The sequence below is a fragment of the Lithobates pipiens genome, unplaced genomic scaffold, assembly GCF_037356315.1.
Source record: "Lithobates pipiens isolate NorthernLeopardFrog02 unplaced genomic scaffold, aLitPip1_a1.2 Scaffold_30, whole genome shotgun sequence".
NCBI classification, from domain to species: domain Eukaryota; kingdom Metazoa; phylum Chordata; class Amphibia; order Anura; family Ranidae; genus Lithobates; species Lithobates pipiens.
The window spans coordinates 101,559,305-101,578,518 of NW_027507791.1; the positions used below are offsets into that span (position 1 = coordinate 101,559,305).

Sequence of the window (19,214 nt, forward strand, 5' to 3'; positions counted from 1 at the left end):
CATCAGTTTACCTTTTATGGCAACATGACAAACTCAACACAGCTAATAAAAATAAATCATAGTTCATGTACTGAAATCAGATGGAGATTTAGCGGTTCAGACAGAATTTGATATCTCCAGGAACATAGACATAGAATTCCTTAACACAAAAATAACAATAACAAAAAATAAAAAACTGCAGCTTAAAAAAGTTGCAACCCTGACAGCGAAGGTAGATGTATTTCATGAGGAATACTGAAAGAAAAATTACAGATCTATTTAATGACAAAAAAAAAAATAGAAAAATGACAGATATGGCAGTAGCCATTATGGCTGCAAGGAAAGAAGTTCTGCTTTAGACCATAGCATCTCAAACACAGATTGACCACTGAAAAAACATTTAGTTACAATCCAACAGTGTCTCTAGGACATCAAATGAAATGAATATTTAAAATCAATATTTCATTAACAGACATACATGTTGGCATATACTGTTTATGGTAAAAAAAAAAAAAAAAATTATAATAATATTATGTATATCTCAAATTTAAAGAATCTGCCGATTCATGAAGAGAATTTACAGCTATAATCGCTCACATAATTGTGCTGAAATAAAGAATCTGTAAACCTAAAGTACAACCAACACTTACATACACAACATGAAGCATCTGCCATTGTTTTAATGAAATGTACACACCTTTTACCTGTTAAGCTAAAGGGTTACCACCTGCGGTCTATCAAGCGGAAAGGGGACATTGTTAGTCCTGTGAAGGAAAAGGCTCTGAAGGAAATTTACAGTTCCGATGAGCTCCAGAACCTTTTTAATACAGATCTGGAAATATTACTTATTAATACAGTGTTGTAACTTAGGTTTACTGACCCTTAATACAGCCATAATAGTGTTGAGTTTGTGAAAAAAAAATTAATTAAAAAAAAGCATATATTAAATCTGGTTTAAAACTGAATATTAAAGCACAATTCTTTGTTACATTGGCTTCTCAGTGTGACTAAATATCAATATGGGCAACTTCTACTAGTTTTATCAGTTGAATGCAAGAATTCTCAAAAAAGTCAGTTTACATAAATGTCCACAGCTGCAAGTCATTCATTAAGAAATTACTCAAAAACCTTCCTATGCCATTCTTTCAGTCTTTTAGAAGATATCTTAGAATCCATATATAGACTAAAGTGTCAAACCAAGCTTATCAATTTTTTGATCAGAAAACTGGCCAAAAAATAAAATGTCCAGTCTGGCTGTCTGACCAACTTTTCTTCCAGCTCAGTGACCAGCGGTTGCAACCATTTATAATGGCCCTGCATCCTCTGAAAAGAAAAGAAAAAACAAAAAACAAAAACAAAACAAAACAAAAACAAAAAAAAACACACAAGCTGCTTAGTATTACACCATGGAACGTAACATCTAGGAGTACCTTTAGACATCCTTATGCAGACTATTCATATGTAAAATGTACATTGCTCACTGAGGTCAGGAGGTAATTCAGAAATTGTACCCATGATATGCACACATTTACCCATAAATGATTATCTTGAGATTGTTTACACAATACTGTACGTACAGACTCACACAGTCATGAAATCACACACTACATGCTCACATACACATTCCTGATAATACTTGAAATTAATAGTCATAAGAGCAGTTCCCATGACTTGGCACAGTTTTGATCCCGAAAAGGTCTTGTATTGATTCCAATGTATTCAGGTAGTCAGATGTGCTTGATGCTATACTTCCCTTTTTGAAGCTGAGAAATGTAAAGTTTGGATTTGCTGCCATCTTGTCTTTTAAACCAAACCTCATCGCTATTTATAGTTGTGATGACAGCACTGCAAGGTAAAATAAAAGGTTTAGAAGCTACACCAATAATACAAAGTGCATATATAAACTAGTGATTTCTTAAAGCCCAAGTTTAGCTTAAAATCAGCACAAGGGACATAACTTGCAGTTAGTATGATGTGCTCCTTGTGTTGATTCTTCTTTCAGTGAAGACTTTATGTCCTACCCCACCCACCCCCACAATCTTCTGGTGTGGCAGGGTTTAAAGACCGCTAAAGAGCTTTCAGGAGCTCTCATCATGAGAGCCCAACTATGCCTGCCCTTTAGAGAAGCTGTTCATTATTAGAAGCTGTAGTAGGGCTTCTATGATTGGCGGATCTGACAGGATAGGGGGGCATAGTCCAGCTCCTTATAGCCACTTTAGCTGTATTAACACCCACACCGGAAGATTATTATGGCAGCAGGGCTTTGCGAAAGGGAGGATTTTTCCATTTTTGCTTTTAGCTAAACTTGGGATTTAAAGCTGAATTATAGGTACACGGCTAAATACATGAATCAAACATACATTTGAACGGTCCCAATAGTAAAGGGTTAGGCTCAAGTACTCTCACATGCCAGAGATCTGACGCCAAGTATTTTAGTTGTGACTGCAATGAATGAAGGAGTGACGAGAGCAAGGGCACTGAAGCAGTGAGTATAAAGTGATCAGGGAGTAGGCTTTACACATAACTTGTCAGCAAAAACAGATTTTCATTATGAGACCCAAATATATAGATATACATTTCTGGTCAAACGTTCATGAGTAAGAGCTCAGCAAAACACTTACCTGGTTGGGTACTCATCTTTCTTGTCTATACAGATCGTCTGCCCTCGTCCGTACCACTCTCCGTCATAATGCAGCCTCCCATCCTCTGATCTTGCTGCATGCTGATGTTTTTCCATCTTTACTGTAACTAAAAATATGATAAAATTGACATAAACAGGAGAGTGCCCTTCAGTTTTAGTGACAACTGTCAAATTTTGGATTTCCCCTCACTTTCTCTTCCATAAAAATGTCACCAAGACCCTCTCTAATACAAACACAGATTAAAACCAAAGTGCTAATGGCTGGAGTTTGGACTTAGAATGTGCCGCACATGCCTATAAAATGTAATCTAAATGCAAAGTCGTGTACATAAAGCTCTTGGGAACAGACTGTCTAAAAAAAAAAACTTCTATTTCTTACCTTCTGGCTTAACCCGATGAGGACCCAGTGTTGCCATTGCCTATGTAACAATAAGAATGACTTAATAGAAATCTTTCAGAAAAGATCTTTAGCCCGGGTTCACATTGATGCGATTTGACATGTCAAATTGCATGCCAAATCTCATGGATCAGAATCGATGCAACGCCGCACCGGTTCCCAAAAGTAGTTTCTGTACTACTTTTGACAACTTCAAGTTTGATTTCAACAGACATGTGTGCAGGAACTCGCACAGATGTCTCCAAAATCGCCACTGAAGTCGGACTGACATGCGGGTATTAAAAACATTGCGAGTTCAGCGGAACTAGCACAATTTCAATCCCACAGCAGTGTGAACCTAGGCTCAAAACAGAAACATCCCTCAGAAAACCTTACCTTTCTGATTGTAGTCCAATCTTCAAGTATATCCAGATCTTGTAACATGTAAACAATATATGGACGTGTTATAGATAAGGACTGTACAGACTTGTTACAGCTTGTCAGTAACATAAGCTATCATTCAGTCATAGCAATCAGTGGCAACATCTTTATCAGCAATACATTTTTGCTTTTCCCTTTAGATAGAGCTTTTCTTTTTGGGGTATTTAAAAACCACTGTATTTTTTTTGTTTTGTTTTGTCGCAAAAAAATACTTAATTTTGTAAATAAATAATTCTCCCTCACAGATGCAGCGCTAAAAGCCAGCACTGATTGGCATCACTGATGGGTACTGTTGGGGCTGCACTGATAATCAGTACAGTTATATGTGCAGACCTCCCCTGCGAGGAAATCCCGCTGATAAACTTTCGTCTCCTCACACGCTGTCAGTGCAAATCAAGAAATGCCAATAACCAGTATTTCCTTGTTTACATGTGATCAGCTGTAATTGGACACCGCAGATCACATGGCTAAAGAGCCTCGTCATCGGCACTTTACTGTGCCCCCCCCCCCGCAAGAATGGGAAGAAGTCATCCCAGAACAAGAGGGCCGACACCTGCCCTTTGACAAAAAGGTGGTTAAAGCTGAACTCCAGGTATGAGCTATATTGCATACCTCCGTTAGTCCAGCTCGGACTAATGCAAGTATGCATACCTCGTATCTGAGGGGAGCCTCTGGGGAAGAGTCAGTGCTACTAGAGTGAGAGCGGAGACCTCACGGGTCCTGTGCCAAGCAGCTTCCCCTCTGTAGACCAATCGACAAGGGGGGGGGGTTGTTTTACCGGCTCATGCCACCATTCAGAGAACACCTTACTGAAGGAGGTAAAAAGTCATAACATCTCTACCGCTCCTTTCCTAATAAAGATTTAACCGCTTCCTGCCCGCCCTATAGCCGAATGCCGGCCTTAGGGCGGGCGGCTTCCTACGCCTGGCCGTCCCTGGACGGCCTGGTGTTTACTTCCGCAATGCGCGCCGCCGCGGGCGCGCATCGCGGAAGTTCTGTGTTTGCCGTGTCCCCCGGGGACAGGCAAACACAGATCGCTGTAAACGGCCAATCACAGCGGCCGTTTACAGCGTGATCGGCGTGTCCAATGGGAGATGATCTCATATGTAAACATATGAGATCATCTCTCAGCGCCGCTCTCCCTCCTCACACAGACAGCGTGTGAGAGGGGAGAGAAGAACGGCTGCAGCAGCCGTCAGTGTAAAAAAGAAAAAAAAAGTAAAAAAAAAGTTTAATAAAAAGTGCCATCCTCCCCCAGTGCCACCCCCCCCCAGTGCCATGCCCCCCCCCCCAGTGCCATCCTGCCCCAGTGCCATCCTGCCCCAGTGCCATCCTGCCCCAGTGCCATCCGCCCCAGTGCCATCCGCCCCAGTGCCATCCTGCCCCAGTGCCATCCTGCCCCAGTGCCATCCGCCCCAGTGCCATCCGCCCCAGTGCCATCCACCCCAGTGCCATCCACCCCAGTGCCATCCACCCCACCCCAGTGCCACCTGCCCGCAGTGCTATCTGTCCCCAGTGCCACCTGTTGTCAGTGCCATTTGTCCCCAGTGCCATCTGTCATCAGTGCCACGTATAAGTGGCATCTGTCATCAGTGCCACGTGTTATTAGTGCCACATAGTGCCATCTGTCATCAGTGCCACGTATTAGTGCCATCTGTCATCAGTGCCACGTATCAGTGCCATTTGTCATCAGTGCCACGTGTCAGTGTCACGTGCCATCTGTTGTCAGTGTCACGTGTCATCAATGCCACTTATCAGTGCCATCTGTCATCAGTGTCACGTGTCATTGGTGCCACGTATTAGTGCCATCTGTCACCGGTGGCACGTATTAGTGCCACGTATTAGTGCCACATGTCATCAGTGCCACGTATTAGTGCCACGTGTCATCAGTGCCACATATTAGTGCCACGTGTCATCAGTGCCACATATTAGTGCCACGTGTCATCAGTGCCACGTATTAGTGCCACGTGTCATCAGTGCCACATATTAGTGTCATCTGTCATCAGTGCCACGTGTCATCAGTGCCACGTATAAGTGTCATCATTGCCACGTATCAGTGCCATCTGTCATCAGTGTCACGTGTCATTGTCCTGGTATTTCAAAAGTGTAATAAGTAGTCAACAAGTTAGATGTGTAATTTATGCTCCTAGAACACGTGATGGCGCTCCCTGCATGTTGGGCCTCTCTATGTGGCCAGGCTGCGAAAAAGTCCCACACATGTGGTATTGTAATACTCAGGAGGAGTAGCAGAATTTTTTGGGGGGTGTCATTTGTGGTATACACATGCCACGTGAGAGAAATAACCTATTACAATGACAATTTTATGAAGAAAAATAAAGAAAATGAAAAATCTTCATTTTGCAAAGAATTGTGGGAAAAAAATGACAACATCAAAAAGCTCACCATGCCTCTTACTAAATACCTTGGAATGTCTACTTTCCAAAAAGGGGTCATTTGGGGGGTATTTGTACTTTCCTGACTTGTTTGGGTCACAAGAAGCGAGATCGGCCTCCAGTACATCAGATGTGATCAATTTTGTGCGATTCGCACCACAGCTTGTAGACTCTCTAACTTTCACAAAGACCAAATAATATCCACTAATTTGGGTTATTTTTACCAAAGATATGTAGCAGTATAAATTGTGGCCAAAATTTATGAAGAAAAATTAATAATTTGCATAATTCTGTCACAGAAACAAAGAAATATGCGTTTTTTTTCAAAATTTTCGGTCTTTTTTCATTTATAGCGCAAAAAATAAAAACCCCAGAGGTGATCAAATACCACCAAAAGAAAGCTCTATTTGTGGGAAAAAAAGGACACAAAATTCATTTGGGTACAGTGTTGCATGACTGAGTAATTGTCATTCAAAGTGTGAGAGCACCGAAAGCTGAAAATTGGTCTGGGCAGGAAGGGTGTTTAAGTGCCCAGTAAGCAAGTGGTTAATATGGAGAAAAAAATAAAAATACATAAACAGGACATGTAAATTCTATGATCATCTGGTTTTATGTCAGCTGTTTCTCCCCCCGCCCCCCTTCTGTTTGCCCTTTTTATATATCAAATATTACAATAATACCCCAGACATAGAATGCCAATAAACCAATTCTACCTTAATATGATTTTATTTTCACAGAAAATATTCTACAACCCCCTCTAATAAACCAACAAGCACAAAGCCATTACAGAATGGCAAGGCTGGGGTGGTGGGAGTGGGTCAAGGAAGAGGGGAATTTACAAGGCAACGCTATCAGCAGGCAACTGTGCTTAATCTTGTAAAGACCGAAAAACACACATCTTTACGTTTTTGTAAATACCAAGCTTACTCCTATACAATCTGGTGTGATGAAGCCAATTCAAATCATATATGCATGAAATAAGTTGGAGGGTTTTATACACCCATTAAAGCTTTGAATACATTTTTGAACAGTATACTGTATATACCTATTGAAGAAGTTTGATTTATACCTTTTATTTTGTTGGATATGTGCACTGCGTCAGTTTTTTTTTGGTATGCACTTCAATAATTGAAGATTTTGGGGTCAATTCACCAAGCGAAAAAGAACGGCCAAAAAATGCGGTAAAATAACGCCTGCGGTAAATCAGCTGGGAAAGTGCAATTCACTTAAGAATTTTGCGTTAAATAACAAATGCGGTATTTGTTCGATTTGTTGGTATTTAAAGCATTACTCACACTTTTTTTTTACTAACTGGTCTGTTTGTGAATTGGACTTATGATCGTTTAAAATAATATTTACCGACACATTTTTAATTTTGCGGTAAACAAATTGGACTTAATTTACCACATGCGATAATTTATGCAAATGAGTCATGGAGAGCGGTGCAGCTTGGTATACCAAGCCCCCCACCCCCCTCCACGTACAACGAATGCTGTCATATCCAATGACAGCTGATCATTGTAACCGCAAGTTACAATGAGACACACACACCCCCCCAAAACAAAAAAACAATCATAGTAAAACCCCTCAGGTCTGCCCGCACTCACCCCTCCGTGAGGACAGTCCCCCCACAACCCCCCCTGCACTCACCCCACCACGGCTTCCTCAGTTTCTCCTCCTGGTCAACCTGATCCATCCCGATTGGCCAGGAAGAGAAGCCGGGTGGGTTCGGGGTGCAATGCTCTGCGTCCCGAGCCCAACCTTTTTCAATACAATTAGAGCCTCAAGCTTTCATCAAGAAAAAAAAAAAAAAAAAAAAAAAAAAAAAAAAAAAACACACCTCTAATGGACCAGCGGCTCCTGATGAGACCCCTTTCACATGGGGCGGACTCTGTCAAGCAGATCCGCCTGCTCAGCAGGGGATCTGTTTGCTGATCCCTGCTGAGCAGGCGGATGACATGTCTGCTCTGCATCAGCGCACTATTCTCTATGGGGTGGTCAGATGGAAAGGGACCGCCTGTCCAATTCCCTCCAATCCATTTTCAGCAGACTGGATCAGACACAGGCAGGTGTAAACAGGTGCATGTCCATTTACATCAGCCTCTCCATAGAGAACAATGGGTGGTCCGATTGGGCCCACCTGAAAAAGACATACAGGCAGACCCGATCAGTCTGCTTGTGTGAAAGAGGCCTAAGACCTTGTTCACACAGGGCATACACAGTGTACCTTCATGGGGATGCACAGGTGTTCCATGCATCTCTGTGCAGGCCTTCCCATTGATGAAATTTGGGATGTAGCACCTGCATGAACAGAGCTGTTGCTCTCAATCTTACCTGTGCAGCCGTTGCATCCCAATTGACATGAATGGAACTGCTTGTACAGGGGATGCATAAAACACCTGTGCATCCCTATGCGGATAAACCTGACCCCCCCCATGGGCGTATGCCACATGTGAACGATGGTTTAGCAGCACGTTTAGCAGGAATTTTGTTTATGTTGTGTTTATGTACACCATTAATGATTTTAGTATATTTTTAGCGAAAATATTGATTTGATAAACATTTGCACAAATATTGCGCTGCCTTAAAAATCAGTAGCACCTTTTTATTCTACTGGCCATATGCCTTCAGAAAATTTATGGTTTGGGGGGCAGGTTCTTTTACAAATTCTGAAAGCTGCAAGTGAAAAACTAAATCCTCCAGATTTTTTAGAGAAATTTTTGGGCAAGTTAGATTTTTACCATTTTGCAAAAAAGTGCAAAATGTAAAAAAATCAAATTTTTGTTATTTTTTTATTAACTCAACACAGATTAAGCTTTTATATTTAGTAGGAATTTTGTAAAATTTGCTATGTAGTTATCTGCCATCATGATTTTAGTGTATTTTTTAGTATTAGAAATCAGTAGCACCTTAGTTTTATTCTACTTGTCATGTGCGTTCAGAAAATATATGGTTTTGGGGGGGGGGTGTATCTTTTTCAAACTTTGAAAGCTATAAGTGAAACATAAAAGCGCAAAAAGGAAAAAAATTGCAAAAATTGCCTGGCCACATGAGGGTAAAAATTGAGCACAAGGCTTGGCAGCGACAGGGTTAAACCCCAATGTGCAGCCCTAGAGGCAGTTTGGCAAGAGAAGAACCTTTGCCATTACCAATGAACTATACAATCTGTGGCTCATGGAAACCATGCTAGATTTAGGATATAGGTTTGGCGAATGTTGGTGTTTGAGACCCATTAGGCTCAGAAACTAGAACACAAAGCATCACACCAATTCCTTTAAGAAAACTTTTTAGTCAAAAAATAAATATGGGTAAGGGTTGTGTCTGAATTTTATTAATTTACTGCAACGCTTGTAAGAGCTGAGCCATCTTTGCCCACCCTTTGAAGTTGCTCAGCTTTTTAACGATTTGGATATTGGTAGTGTGAGGTCATTCTGTACTGATCTGCATGTGCCTATTGATTCCTCACATATAATGTAGCTCACCGCAGTAAACAAATTTTTTTTGTGCTGTAAAAACAAACACCACCACAGGGCTCCATTTAAAAGGGTGCAAACAAACTGAGGATTCCCTGTCAGACGGCGTTTTGCTTTAAAATGAGGGTTGTGGCCACCTTCAAGGAAAAAAATTGTCAAAGGCTTTTTGTTATGTTATGTTCCAAGGACACAATAGTTATTTTTTTCCGCTCTGTGCCTCAAATTTAAATAATCTGTAGCATTTCTTGGCACACACCATTTGTATTTCAGGATCAGAAGACTACTGTGAGCCAGGCATTCCTGCTTGGTGTTACAAAGTAGATCTTTCAACTCTACAAGCTTTCCACTCAAAACATAATCATGGATGAAAGTACTTAATCTGCTCGTGTGGGCCGATGTAATTTACAGTAGGGGAAATGCATGCAAATCAATGGTTTGAAAGGCTTTACTAGAATAAGAAGATAATTAGTTATGATGGCAGTGAATGGACACTGTGTCCAATATCTAAGGAGGCCATTTTTGGCAGGATCTGACCACCAGCAGCCATATATTTTAGACTATTAAGTGATTATCAAGCAATAAAAAAAATAAACACATTTCATTTAAAATGGTGCATCACAGATTTGTATGAAAACCAGCAGTAGAGGAAAAATGCACAAAGTTAAATATGGAAAAATAATCTCTAGTAGGAGGAAAATTGTTTGCGCACTTATATTGAACAAGAGGTTTAACAAGCCGGATGGAACCATTTTCCATAAAAACAGATCTGCAACATTCCCTAGGTTGGTTCTTGCAGTTGAAAATCCAAAATTGAAATTTCATTACCTAATGAATACCTCAAAATATATGGGTAGGTTTTGATACATAAGTTAGCAACGACTGTCGAATTAAGAGTATTTTCACTTTTACAGTAACATCTTAAAACAGGTTTTTAACGTGTTCCTATTAACACAGCATATCTAAATGTTATTCTTTACATTTCCATTAATTATATATATATATATATATATATATATATATATATATATCAAAAGTACCAAGTTGAGTTGAGGTCCTGGAGAGTCATAGCCAGGAAAGCAAGGCATGCTACACCTTGCACAAAAGGCCTACACCAAAGAGCACGAAGTAATCAGTCTTTGAAAACGGCCACCAAGATCAAAATCTGACCTTTGATTGTACCCAAGGCCAGGTTTTAAATGCACTGGAGAAAAGTCAGAATGCATGCAATCTCAGTGACCTCTCCGTATCTGCTAATCATTTTGCATTTATAGTTCTGTCATTTGACTATATGGTGAATACACTTGTTAAAATATCTTGAACCTGTATTAGTAAGATATATATATATATATATTTTATTTTTTTTCCTCTCATCATACTGTGGATGTGCATATACCTGTAAAAAGGTGTCAGGCAGTGTACAAAAAAACAAACACACACTTTCCAATTTTGTCACGATGCTTAAAATAAACCAATATGGATAATTTAAGGAAGAACCATAAAAACGTCCAGGGTAACCCTATTCTCACAAATTGTAAATCTGCCCATGAAGTAGTTAACACTGTAAAATTAGAAAAATACCTTTGTAAAGAAAAAAAAAAAAAAGTAACGGACAAAAGGATATCAGAAACAACAACAGGCTTCTTCTTCTTATCGGGGCTGAAGGGGTCTTTACGTTTCCTCCGTGACTGTAGTTCATCATTCCACAGCTCTGAGAAGTCAAGGAATATATTATGTACCTTTCAACATTAGTGCGGAACTTTCCCCATTGTATAGTAAACAGAAATAACATTTTATTTAAGTAAAAATATGCCAAATTGTAAGACAATTTCCATATAGCAGGAACCCACATGAAATTTCATTATGTTTTTCTTTACTTATTTAAAGCCCAACTCCAGTCAAAACATTTGTTTTGGATGAGATTTTTCTTCCCTTTCTGTCTACTTGATGGGGGGGGGGGGGGGGGGTCTTATGGATACCATGAGTACAGGAATGGAAATATAAACAAGCTGTAAACTCACTCTACTAAAAATGTTGTGTTGTCTGTGCCTGTTTTTACAAGGAATTTACCATCCCTTTCTGCTCTGACAGGAAGGGATCTGAGTGCCTATTTGGCCCCCTGGTTCACCTGCTTTTATAGCAGATATAGATTTACGTTACTGGGTTTTACGCAACGTGTATGTTTTGTGTTCTTCTCAATTACTGGAAATTCTCAGCCCTTTTTCTAATTCCTAGTTCATGCCCTAAACTACAAGAATCCATTTAAAAGCTAAATCAGGCTGCATGCTGGGAAATACCTGAAAAGATTAACAAGATTCTCAGAAGCATATTAGGCTCTGTGCCAGTAAATGAGCTGCTAAAAAGTTCCTTTATAACCCATCGATATTTTTTTATCTGCTAGAACGCCATGCATGTAATATAACATGATCATAAAGTGCAAGTTCGCCTTTACAGAAAAATCTGTAAGGTCAACTTACACAGGATGTAAAAAATGTTAAAGTGGATGTAAATCTGATTCTTGAAATTTGAGCTGGGCATATATCTGTAGTGTTTTGTTATCCCTCTTCAAAGCCCTGTGTCTCCTAGCTTTGTCCTGCTCCGTTCTTCTGTTCTCAGGCTGAGAATATTGACAAGCTCTTCAAGGCCCAGAGATAGAAGTGTGTTATGCCGCGTACACACGATGAAACAATCGGGTGGAAAAGTCCGGCAAACTCAATCCCCCCGTGTGTAGCCTCCGGCGGACTTTTTTGACCCGAAAGTACGGCGGACTTAGAAAGTATTTTTGCACTCCAATCTTCCCGCCGGACTTGCATTTCGGCGGACAATCCGGCCGTTCGTATGCCAGTCCGCCGTACCTTTGAAATGAACAGACTTTTCCCTCCTGGAGAAAAGTCCGCTCATTTTGAGAGCGTCTCCGGGTAGGCGGCGGCAGCGACATAAGACCGGGCCACCGCCTGTAAAAGAGCTAGAAGAAGGCGCGGTGGCCCGGCAAGAAGAACCGAAGAGGGGGACAAGTCCCCCGAAGTTGGAAGAAGAGGCCGGCGGCGAGGAAGAAAGCCTGGCTCCTCCGCTAGCAAAAGAGCTAGCAGAAGATAGCGGAGGAGTCCGGCAAGAAGACCCCCGGAGCTGTGCAATAAACTATTTTAACCCTGTGTTGTATTTTTTTTTTTTACTTTTTTTCCACAGGTGAATGGGTAGGGGTACATTGTACCCCATACTCATTCACATAGGGTGGGGGGCCGGTATCAGGGGGCCCCCCTTATTAAAGGGGGCTCCAGGATTCCGATAAGCCCCCCGCCCGCAGACCCCGACAACCAACGGCCAGGGTTGACGGGAAGAGGCCCTTGTCCTCATCAACATGGGGACAAGGTGCTTTGGGGTGGGGGGGCCGCGCAGCCCCTGTTTCCCCAACGCACCACCCCATGTTAAGGGCACGTGGCCTGGTACGGCTCAGGAGGGGGGGGGGGCGCTCGTCCCCCCTTTCCTGGCCGGCCGGGTAGCGTGCTCGGACAAGGGTCTGATGTGGACCTGGGGGGAACCCCCACGCCGATTTTTTCAGCGTTGGGGTTCCCCTTTAAGTCCATACCAGGTGGCGGGGCCAGCGATGTCTCCTTCGCGGGCCCCGCCTACCTGGAGACGCGCTCAAAATGAGCGGACTTTCCTCCGCATGTGTGGGCGAGTCCGTTCATTTAAAAAGTACGGCAAATAGTACGGCGCACTTAGTACGCCGTATTAGTCCGCTGAAAAAGTGCTGTGTGTGGGCAAGTAGCCCGTTCGGAAAATCCGCCGGACTAAGTCCGCCGGATAGTCGGCTACGTGTGTACGCGGCATTAGAGGCGGTTGCAAGAAATCAATTAGCAGGCAGCTAAACTATACACAGAGAAGCTCTGCATGTGTGAGGAGGGGGTGTGTTCCTTTTCTTCAATCTGCTTTCTTAGTCTCACAGTGTCTAGGAATGATCTCCTCCTACAGGGGAACCAGGATGTGAAAATTCTAAAAGGATGTGCACTTTCTAAACAGTATATCAAGCTGAGGACAGCAGATATACATGTAAAAAAACGCATATAGGGAGATTTGTTTCCTCTGTGTATCATCTGAGGCTGTTCACTTCACTGGGGGTATATGGAGGGTTTACATCCCCTTTAAATAACAAAAAAAAAAAAAAAACACAACACACACACACACACACACAAACACACACACAAACACACACAATGGAAGAAAAGTGGGAAATATTTATATGCAATACATCCTTACAGCCAGGAAAAAAAATGCATTACCATTTTAACAAGTATATGAAAGGGAATGGAATGTGTCCTATACAGGTACATATTAGAACAATGAGCACGATATGTAGTTCGATATCTGTTTTGGATATTTAAGCTTACCGGATGTAATATCAATACTGTGACGATCTTCCTCCAGTCTGCGGATCTTCTCTTCTAGCTCACTTTGAACAGTGTCATACAGTAAAAGCTTCTCACTCTGCAAACAGAAGATTGTTTGGCAGACATAAGTTGTATAAAAGCGTTTAGGCTCCAGTCACACTTGTGCAACTTGTCAGGCAACTTTGGACACTAAAGTTGCACGACAAGTCACAGCCCATATTTTTCAATGACAACCGTTCAAATACATGAGAACTAACCACTTCAGCCCTGGAAGGTTTGACCCCATTCATGACCAGGCCATTTTTTTGCAATACGGCACTGCATTGACAATTGAGCATTCATGGACCGCTGTACCCAGACAAAAAAATAAGTCCTTTCTCCCCCTCCCCCACAAACAGAGCTCTCTCTTTCTTTTGAGGGCATTTGATCACTCTGCAGTTTTTATTTTGTGCACAAAAAAAAAAAAAAAAAAAAAAAAAAAACCACACAACAATTTCAATTTTTAATTTAAATCAAAGCTCCTCAAATTTAGGGCAATATGCATTCTGCATATATTTTAGTAAAAAAATAAAAATAAAAAAAAATCCCAATAAGTGTGTTTTTGTAATATGTAATTATATATTTTTATGGCTTTTTTTAGCAATGGTGGCGATCAGGGATTTCTAGCGGGACTGCGACAGACAAATTGGACAACAAGCGACATTTTTGACACCAATACTGCGATTAGTGCTAAAATAAATGCACCGTCCCTGTATAAATGACACTGGTAAAGAAGGGGTTACCATCAGGGGCGATCAAAGAGTTTAGTGTGCTCCTAGGGATTTTTAACTGTGTGGGGGTTGGTTTAACTGGAGGAAGAGAGATTGTGTTCTTGTTTAGCAGGAACACAAGATCTCTATTCCAGACCGCCGTTCTGCCTTTCAAACGAATGATCATCTGATCCCGATGGTCATCGGACCCACTGATTGGACACAGCAGGGGCAGGGCGCCGGCGCCACGCGTGCCCCAGACGATGGAAACAATGTACAGGCAAGTGGTTTCGTGCAGCCTGGCTGCCCTGCCACAGAAACCGTGCAGTGGGTGGTTCGGAAGCAGTTAAAGTGGGAATAAACTCTGATGGATGATTTTTACCCATAGGCAAGCCTATAATAAAGAGTTACCCATTTACTTTAGATGCAGCCAGTCCCGTCACCGCGCATGCACTTAAAACCGCATACATGTGCCTTTCCTGGAAAGTCCTGTGCTGTAAATGGCGACTCCCGCATGCATGTGCTGGAGTGACATTGTTGCATCTTCTCACACAGCCAGAGTCCGTGAACCCATGAGGAAGACCGGGTGATGATGGAAGTGCTCCCAGTGGAGGGCTTTGTTCCAATTTAAGTTTCACATAATGCACTAGTATGCAGTGCATAGTAGCCCATTCTGACATTGCTTTGCAGGTTTTAGGGGAAAAAAAAAAAAAAAGCCAGCGGTTGAATTTAGAAAAGTTCCTGCACTACTACTGACTTTCATGCAAATTGAAATTCACAGATTTGCAATGTAAGCCCTCAATGTCGAGTGAAAGTCACTCCTGAATGTTATAAATGCGACAGTTGTCTATTGCCATTGGTCAAAGCCAAAGTCGCATCCAAGCTGCACCCATTCAAATTTGAACCCCAAAGTCACTCAACCTTGGAACCATACAAGTGTGAATGGAGCCTCAAAGTGGAAGTCCAGTTTACACCTAACTTGCCTTAAAACTGTCTGCTCCCCTCTTCTAACAACTTGTGTCAACTAACCTGTGTTTAAAAGACAACTTTTTTAACTTTGTATTGACACCAGCAATTTGCATAGGGCAGTGCGAACCGAGCCTTAAGTCAAAATCAAGCTTCACAGTAAAATCATATCTTGTGCAGAGGTGGTCCAGAGTGGGCATAAAAAACAAAACAAAGAACAAACCCCACATGATACCTATTCATTCACACCACACCTGCAGGTTTAGAGAAATTAGCGCCGTTTTATTTGTAATCACTTTTCATCTTGGCCACAAAACACCTTGCATGTTCAGTGGCCTGGCTGTCCTATACATGCTTCAGGGATTTTTATTACAGCACTGCCCACATACCAGGTCACAATAATGGTGTATTTCTGAAAAGTTATGTGAAATCTGTTAATAGAGCTCTGCACACATTTAATAATTTTCAGGTCTCCTTGCACAGAACTCACCGAATGCCCTTTTTAAATCTCACCCTCTGCTTGTGTGACAACAGCATTGTTTCTCTCCCACATGACAGCTCAAGGGCGGACATTTGAATGGACTGCTGAATGCACCAAAAAATAAAGAAGGTGGTCATGCAGCATATTCCGCAGCACAGATTGTGTTGTGCTGCAAAAATGTGCATGGAGGTGGTGTGTTGGCGTGACATTCAGAATGAAAAGGTACTATTGTGCCAATGAATGTTACCAGTGTTACCACTGTATGGGAATTTAGACAGAAATCACAGCATGTGAATATTGTTAAATACAAGTTGATGCGCGTTAAACGCAGTTGGCAAGAGCCCATTTGCCATTGCCTAATGCACACTAAATTGCGTTCAGACATTGTGGTGCATTGAGCTGTGTTTAAATGTAGTATGTTTCATCTTCTCCCAGAATTAGGTCTAGTGAAAATAAATAATTTTTTCTTTGTGGTTGTTTTGGGCCTGCATTAAGTAGCATGGGCACGTGAATGAGCCCCAACATTAATGCTCATAAATTTCCCACTCACTGCAAGCCAGCTAAATAGATCTAGGATGTACTTACTACACAAAGACTGGACTCCATCTTAGAATTTCTTTTAGGTATACAAAAAGTGTGCATAGAACAAAAAGTACACATTATCAATTTGCTTGAGCATACCATATATATATATATATATATATATATATATATATATATATACACACACACACACACCTCACAGTGTTGGCGGGCGGCTTGGATTTCACAGTCATGTTTGTTCTTTACAGACTCTAGGCACAACTCACGGTAGATTCCTAAAACAAAATAAATAAAAAATAAAAATTACAAAGAAAGAAATTTGACAAACTTGCATGTCATGTAAATATATACTTAAAGAGGCTGCAACAGTAGGCATATGGCCCCCCTTTATGAAAACACAAAGGGTTGGATTTCCTAAAGGCAAATAGACTGTACTTTGCAAATGCAGTTGCATTCATATTCCCCAGAGCTCAGTGAATGTGGTGAAATTGATTTCCATCAAACACGGGCAAGTAAAAGCAGCTTTTCTCCCTTCCTCGATTTGGGTATTATTATACAAAGTGAAGCTTTATTATTTACTAAGCTCTGGGGAAAATGGGTGCAACTGCACAGTCTATTTGCCTTTAGTAAAACCACCCCAAAGTGACAAGCTTATTTTTTAATTTTTATGAGGTCTTTGATCACTGCTCCAAGCATCATAACTATAGAGATGTTAACATACATATCATCCTGCATTTTCTGTGAAATTCACTGATAGCCCATATAATCTTGAGCACCAATGTAATGGAATTAGCATGCTTTCCGATTTGAAATTCAAGCAAAAACCACATCAGCATGGGGCAACCAGACCAGAGAAGTCATTATAGTCCATTTATGGACTACAGATCTGTGGATATATATATATTTTTTTTAAATAGAGCCAGAGTGTTGCATCTAATGGAGTTAGTCTTTTTTGCACAGAATGATTTGAGTCAATGCAACTTTTAACCGCTTCCAGCAAAAATGTTTGTAAACAGGGCTTCTGGAATCCAGTAAGAATGAATGAGGGATTTATCTGTAATAGAACAGCAAATAAAGCCACATATACAAACAATCAGCTGTCAAGCTCTGTGATCACCCCTTTAGGCAGCTTCACACACCTACATATGGCTGAGCAAAAGAGAAAGTGAAGAAATGACCTCCCTGTGCAATCTCTATGCAGGAATATGTCATAAATTAGATAACCCCAGAATTTGAGCCCATGAGCAGTCTGTCTTTAATCATGCTTCTATAACAGTCAGACTTGTGGATGCATTTTACAGAAATAAATAAAATAATTAGGGTCTGGGCAAAGTTACTTCTCCACAGCTGTTAAACATTTGCAGGGCAGTCGTCTTTAGTACAGAATTCTGAGATTTTTTTTTCAAGGTAATCTGGTGCTGTGTGTGAGGGCATAATGCAACCCACATGAAGTAGGAATAAAAGCACATACAGTCCCTTGCAAAAGTACTCACCCACCTTGGCATTTTTTGTGTTTTGTTGCCTCGTAACATGGATTGTTTGAGGATTTGCATCATTTAATTTACAGAACACGCCCACGGTTTGGAAGATTTTTTATTTTTTTTGTGAAGCAAACAAATAGGACAAAATAACAGAAAAAGTTAATGTGCATAACTATTCACGCCCCTAAATTCAATACTTTGTAGAGCCACCTTTTATTGCTATCACAGCTCCAAGTCGCTTTGGATAAGTCTCTGAGCTTGCCACCTCTTACCACTGGGATTTTTTCCCATTCCTTCTTGCAAAACTGCTACAGCTCCTTCAGGTTGGATGGTTTGCGCTTGTGACCAGCAATCAGATTCTCTGCTGATTTTTTCCTTCAGATTTACCAAAATCATATAATATGGAGGTCAAACCTTAGGAGTTTCAATTTGTATACAATCAGGCAGGCCCTTGCACTACATGGTTTTGGTAAACCTGAAGGGGGGGGAAAAAAAAAAAAAAAGAAGGATCAGCAGAAAATCTGATAGTGTGTATGGGGCTCAAGTCTGACCACATATTTTCTATTGGATTGAGGTCTGGCCTTTGACTAGGCCATTCTAACACATTTACAGGTTTCCCCCTAAACCACTCAAGTGTTGCTTTAGCAGTGTGTTTGGGGTCATTGTCCTGCTGGAAGGTGAACCTCCATCCTAGCCTCAAATCGCACACAGAGTGGTACAGGATTTGCTCAAGAATATCCCTGTATTTAGCACCATCCATCTTTCCCTCAACCCTAACCAGTTTCCCAGTCCCGACTGCTGAAAAACATGCCCACAGCATGATGCTACCAACACGTTTCACTGTGGGGATGGTGTTCTTTTTCCGCGTACACACGTAGCAGACTAAGTCCACCGGACTTTCCGAACGAGCTACCTGCCCACACACGGCACTTCTGCGGCGGACAAAATACGGCGTACTAAGTCCGCCTGACTATCCACCGTACTTTTGAAATGAACGGACTCGCCCACACACGTGGAGGAAAATCCGCTCATTTTGAGCGCATCTTCAGGTAGCCGAGGCCAGCGAAGGAGGCGTCACTAGCCCCGTCACCTGGTAAGGAGTTAAAGGGGAGTCCCTACGCCGAAAAATCGGTGTGGGGGCCCCCCCTAGGTCCATATCAGACCCTTACCCCCCCGAAGTCGGAAGAAGAGGGCGGCGGCGAAGAAGAAAGCCGGGCTCCTCAGCTATTAAAAGGGCTAGCAGAAGATAGTGGAGGAGTCCGGCGAGAAGACCCCCGAAGACGGAAGAAGACCCCCGGAGCTGTGC

General features: G+C 41.6%; 1 protein-coding gene across 1 annotated transcript in view; it reads right to left on the minus strand.

The window, feature by feature from the left end:
- Positions 1–241: 241 nt before the first annotated feature.
- Positions 242–19,214, minus strand: part of BRMS1L (BRMS1 like transcriptional repressor) — a 51,367-nt gene continuing 32,394 nt past the window's right edge. Inside the window, exons 4-10 of the mRNA XM_077464689.1 lie at positions 16,623–16,702; positions 13,689–13,785; positions 10,925–11,011; positions 3,393–3,457; positions 3,000–3,039; positions 2,601–2,727; positions 242–1,824 (exon numbers count right to left, since the gene is read on the minus strand). Coding sequence (XP_077320815.1) covers positions 1,707–1,824; positions 2,601–2,727; positions 3,000–3,039; positions 3,393–3,457; positions 10,925–11,011; positions 13,689–13,785; positions 16,623–16,702 — 614 coding nt within the window. The 3' untranslated portion in view covers positions 242–1,706. The remainder of the gene's footprint in view (positions 1,825–2,600; positions 2,728–2,999; positions 3,040–3,392; positions 3,458–10,924; positions 11,012–13,688; positions 13,786–16,622; positions 16,703–19,214) is intronic.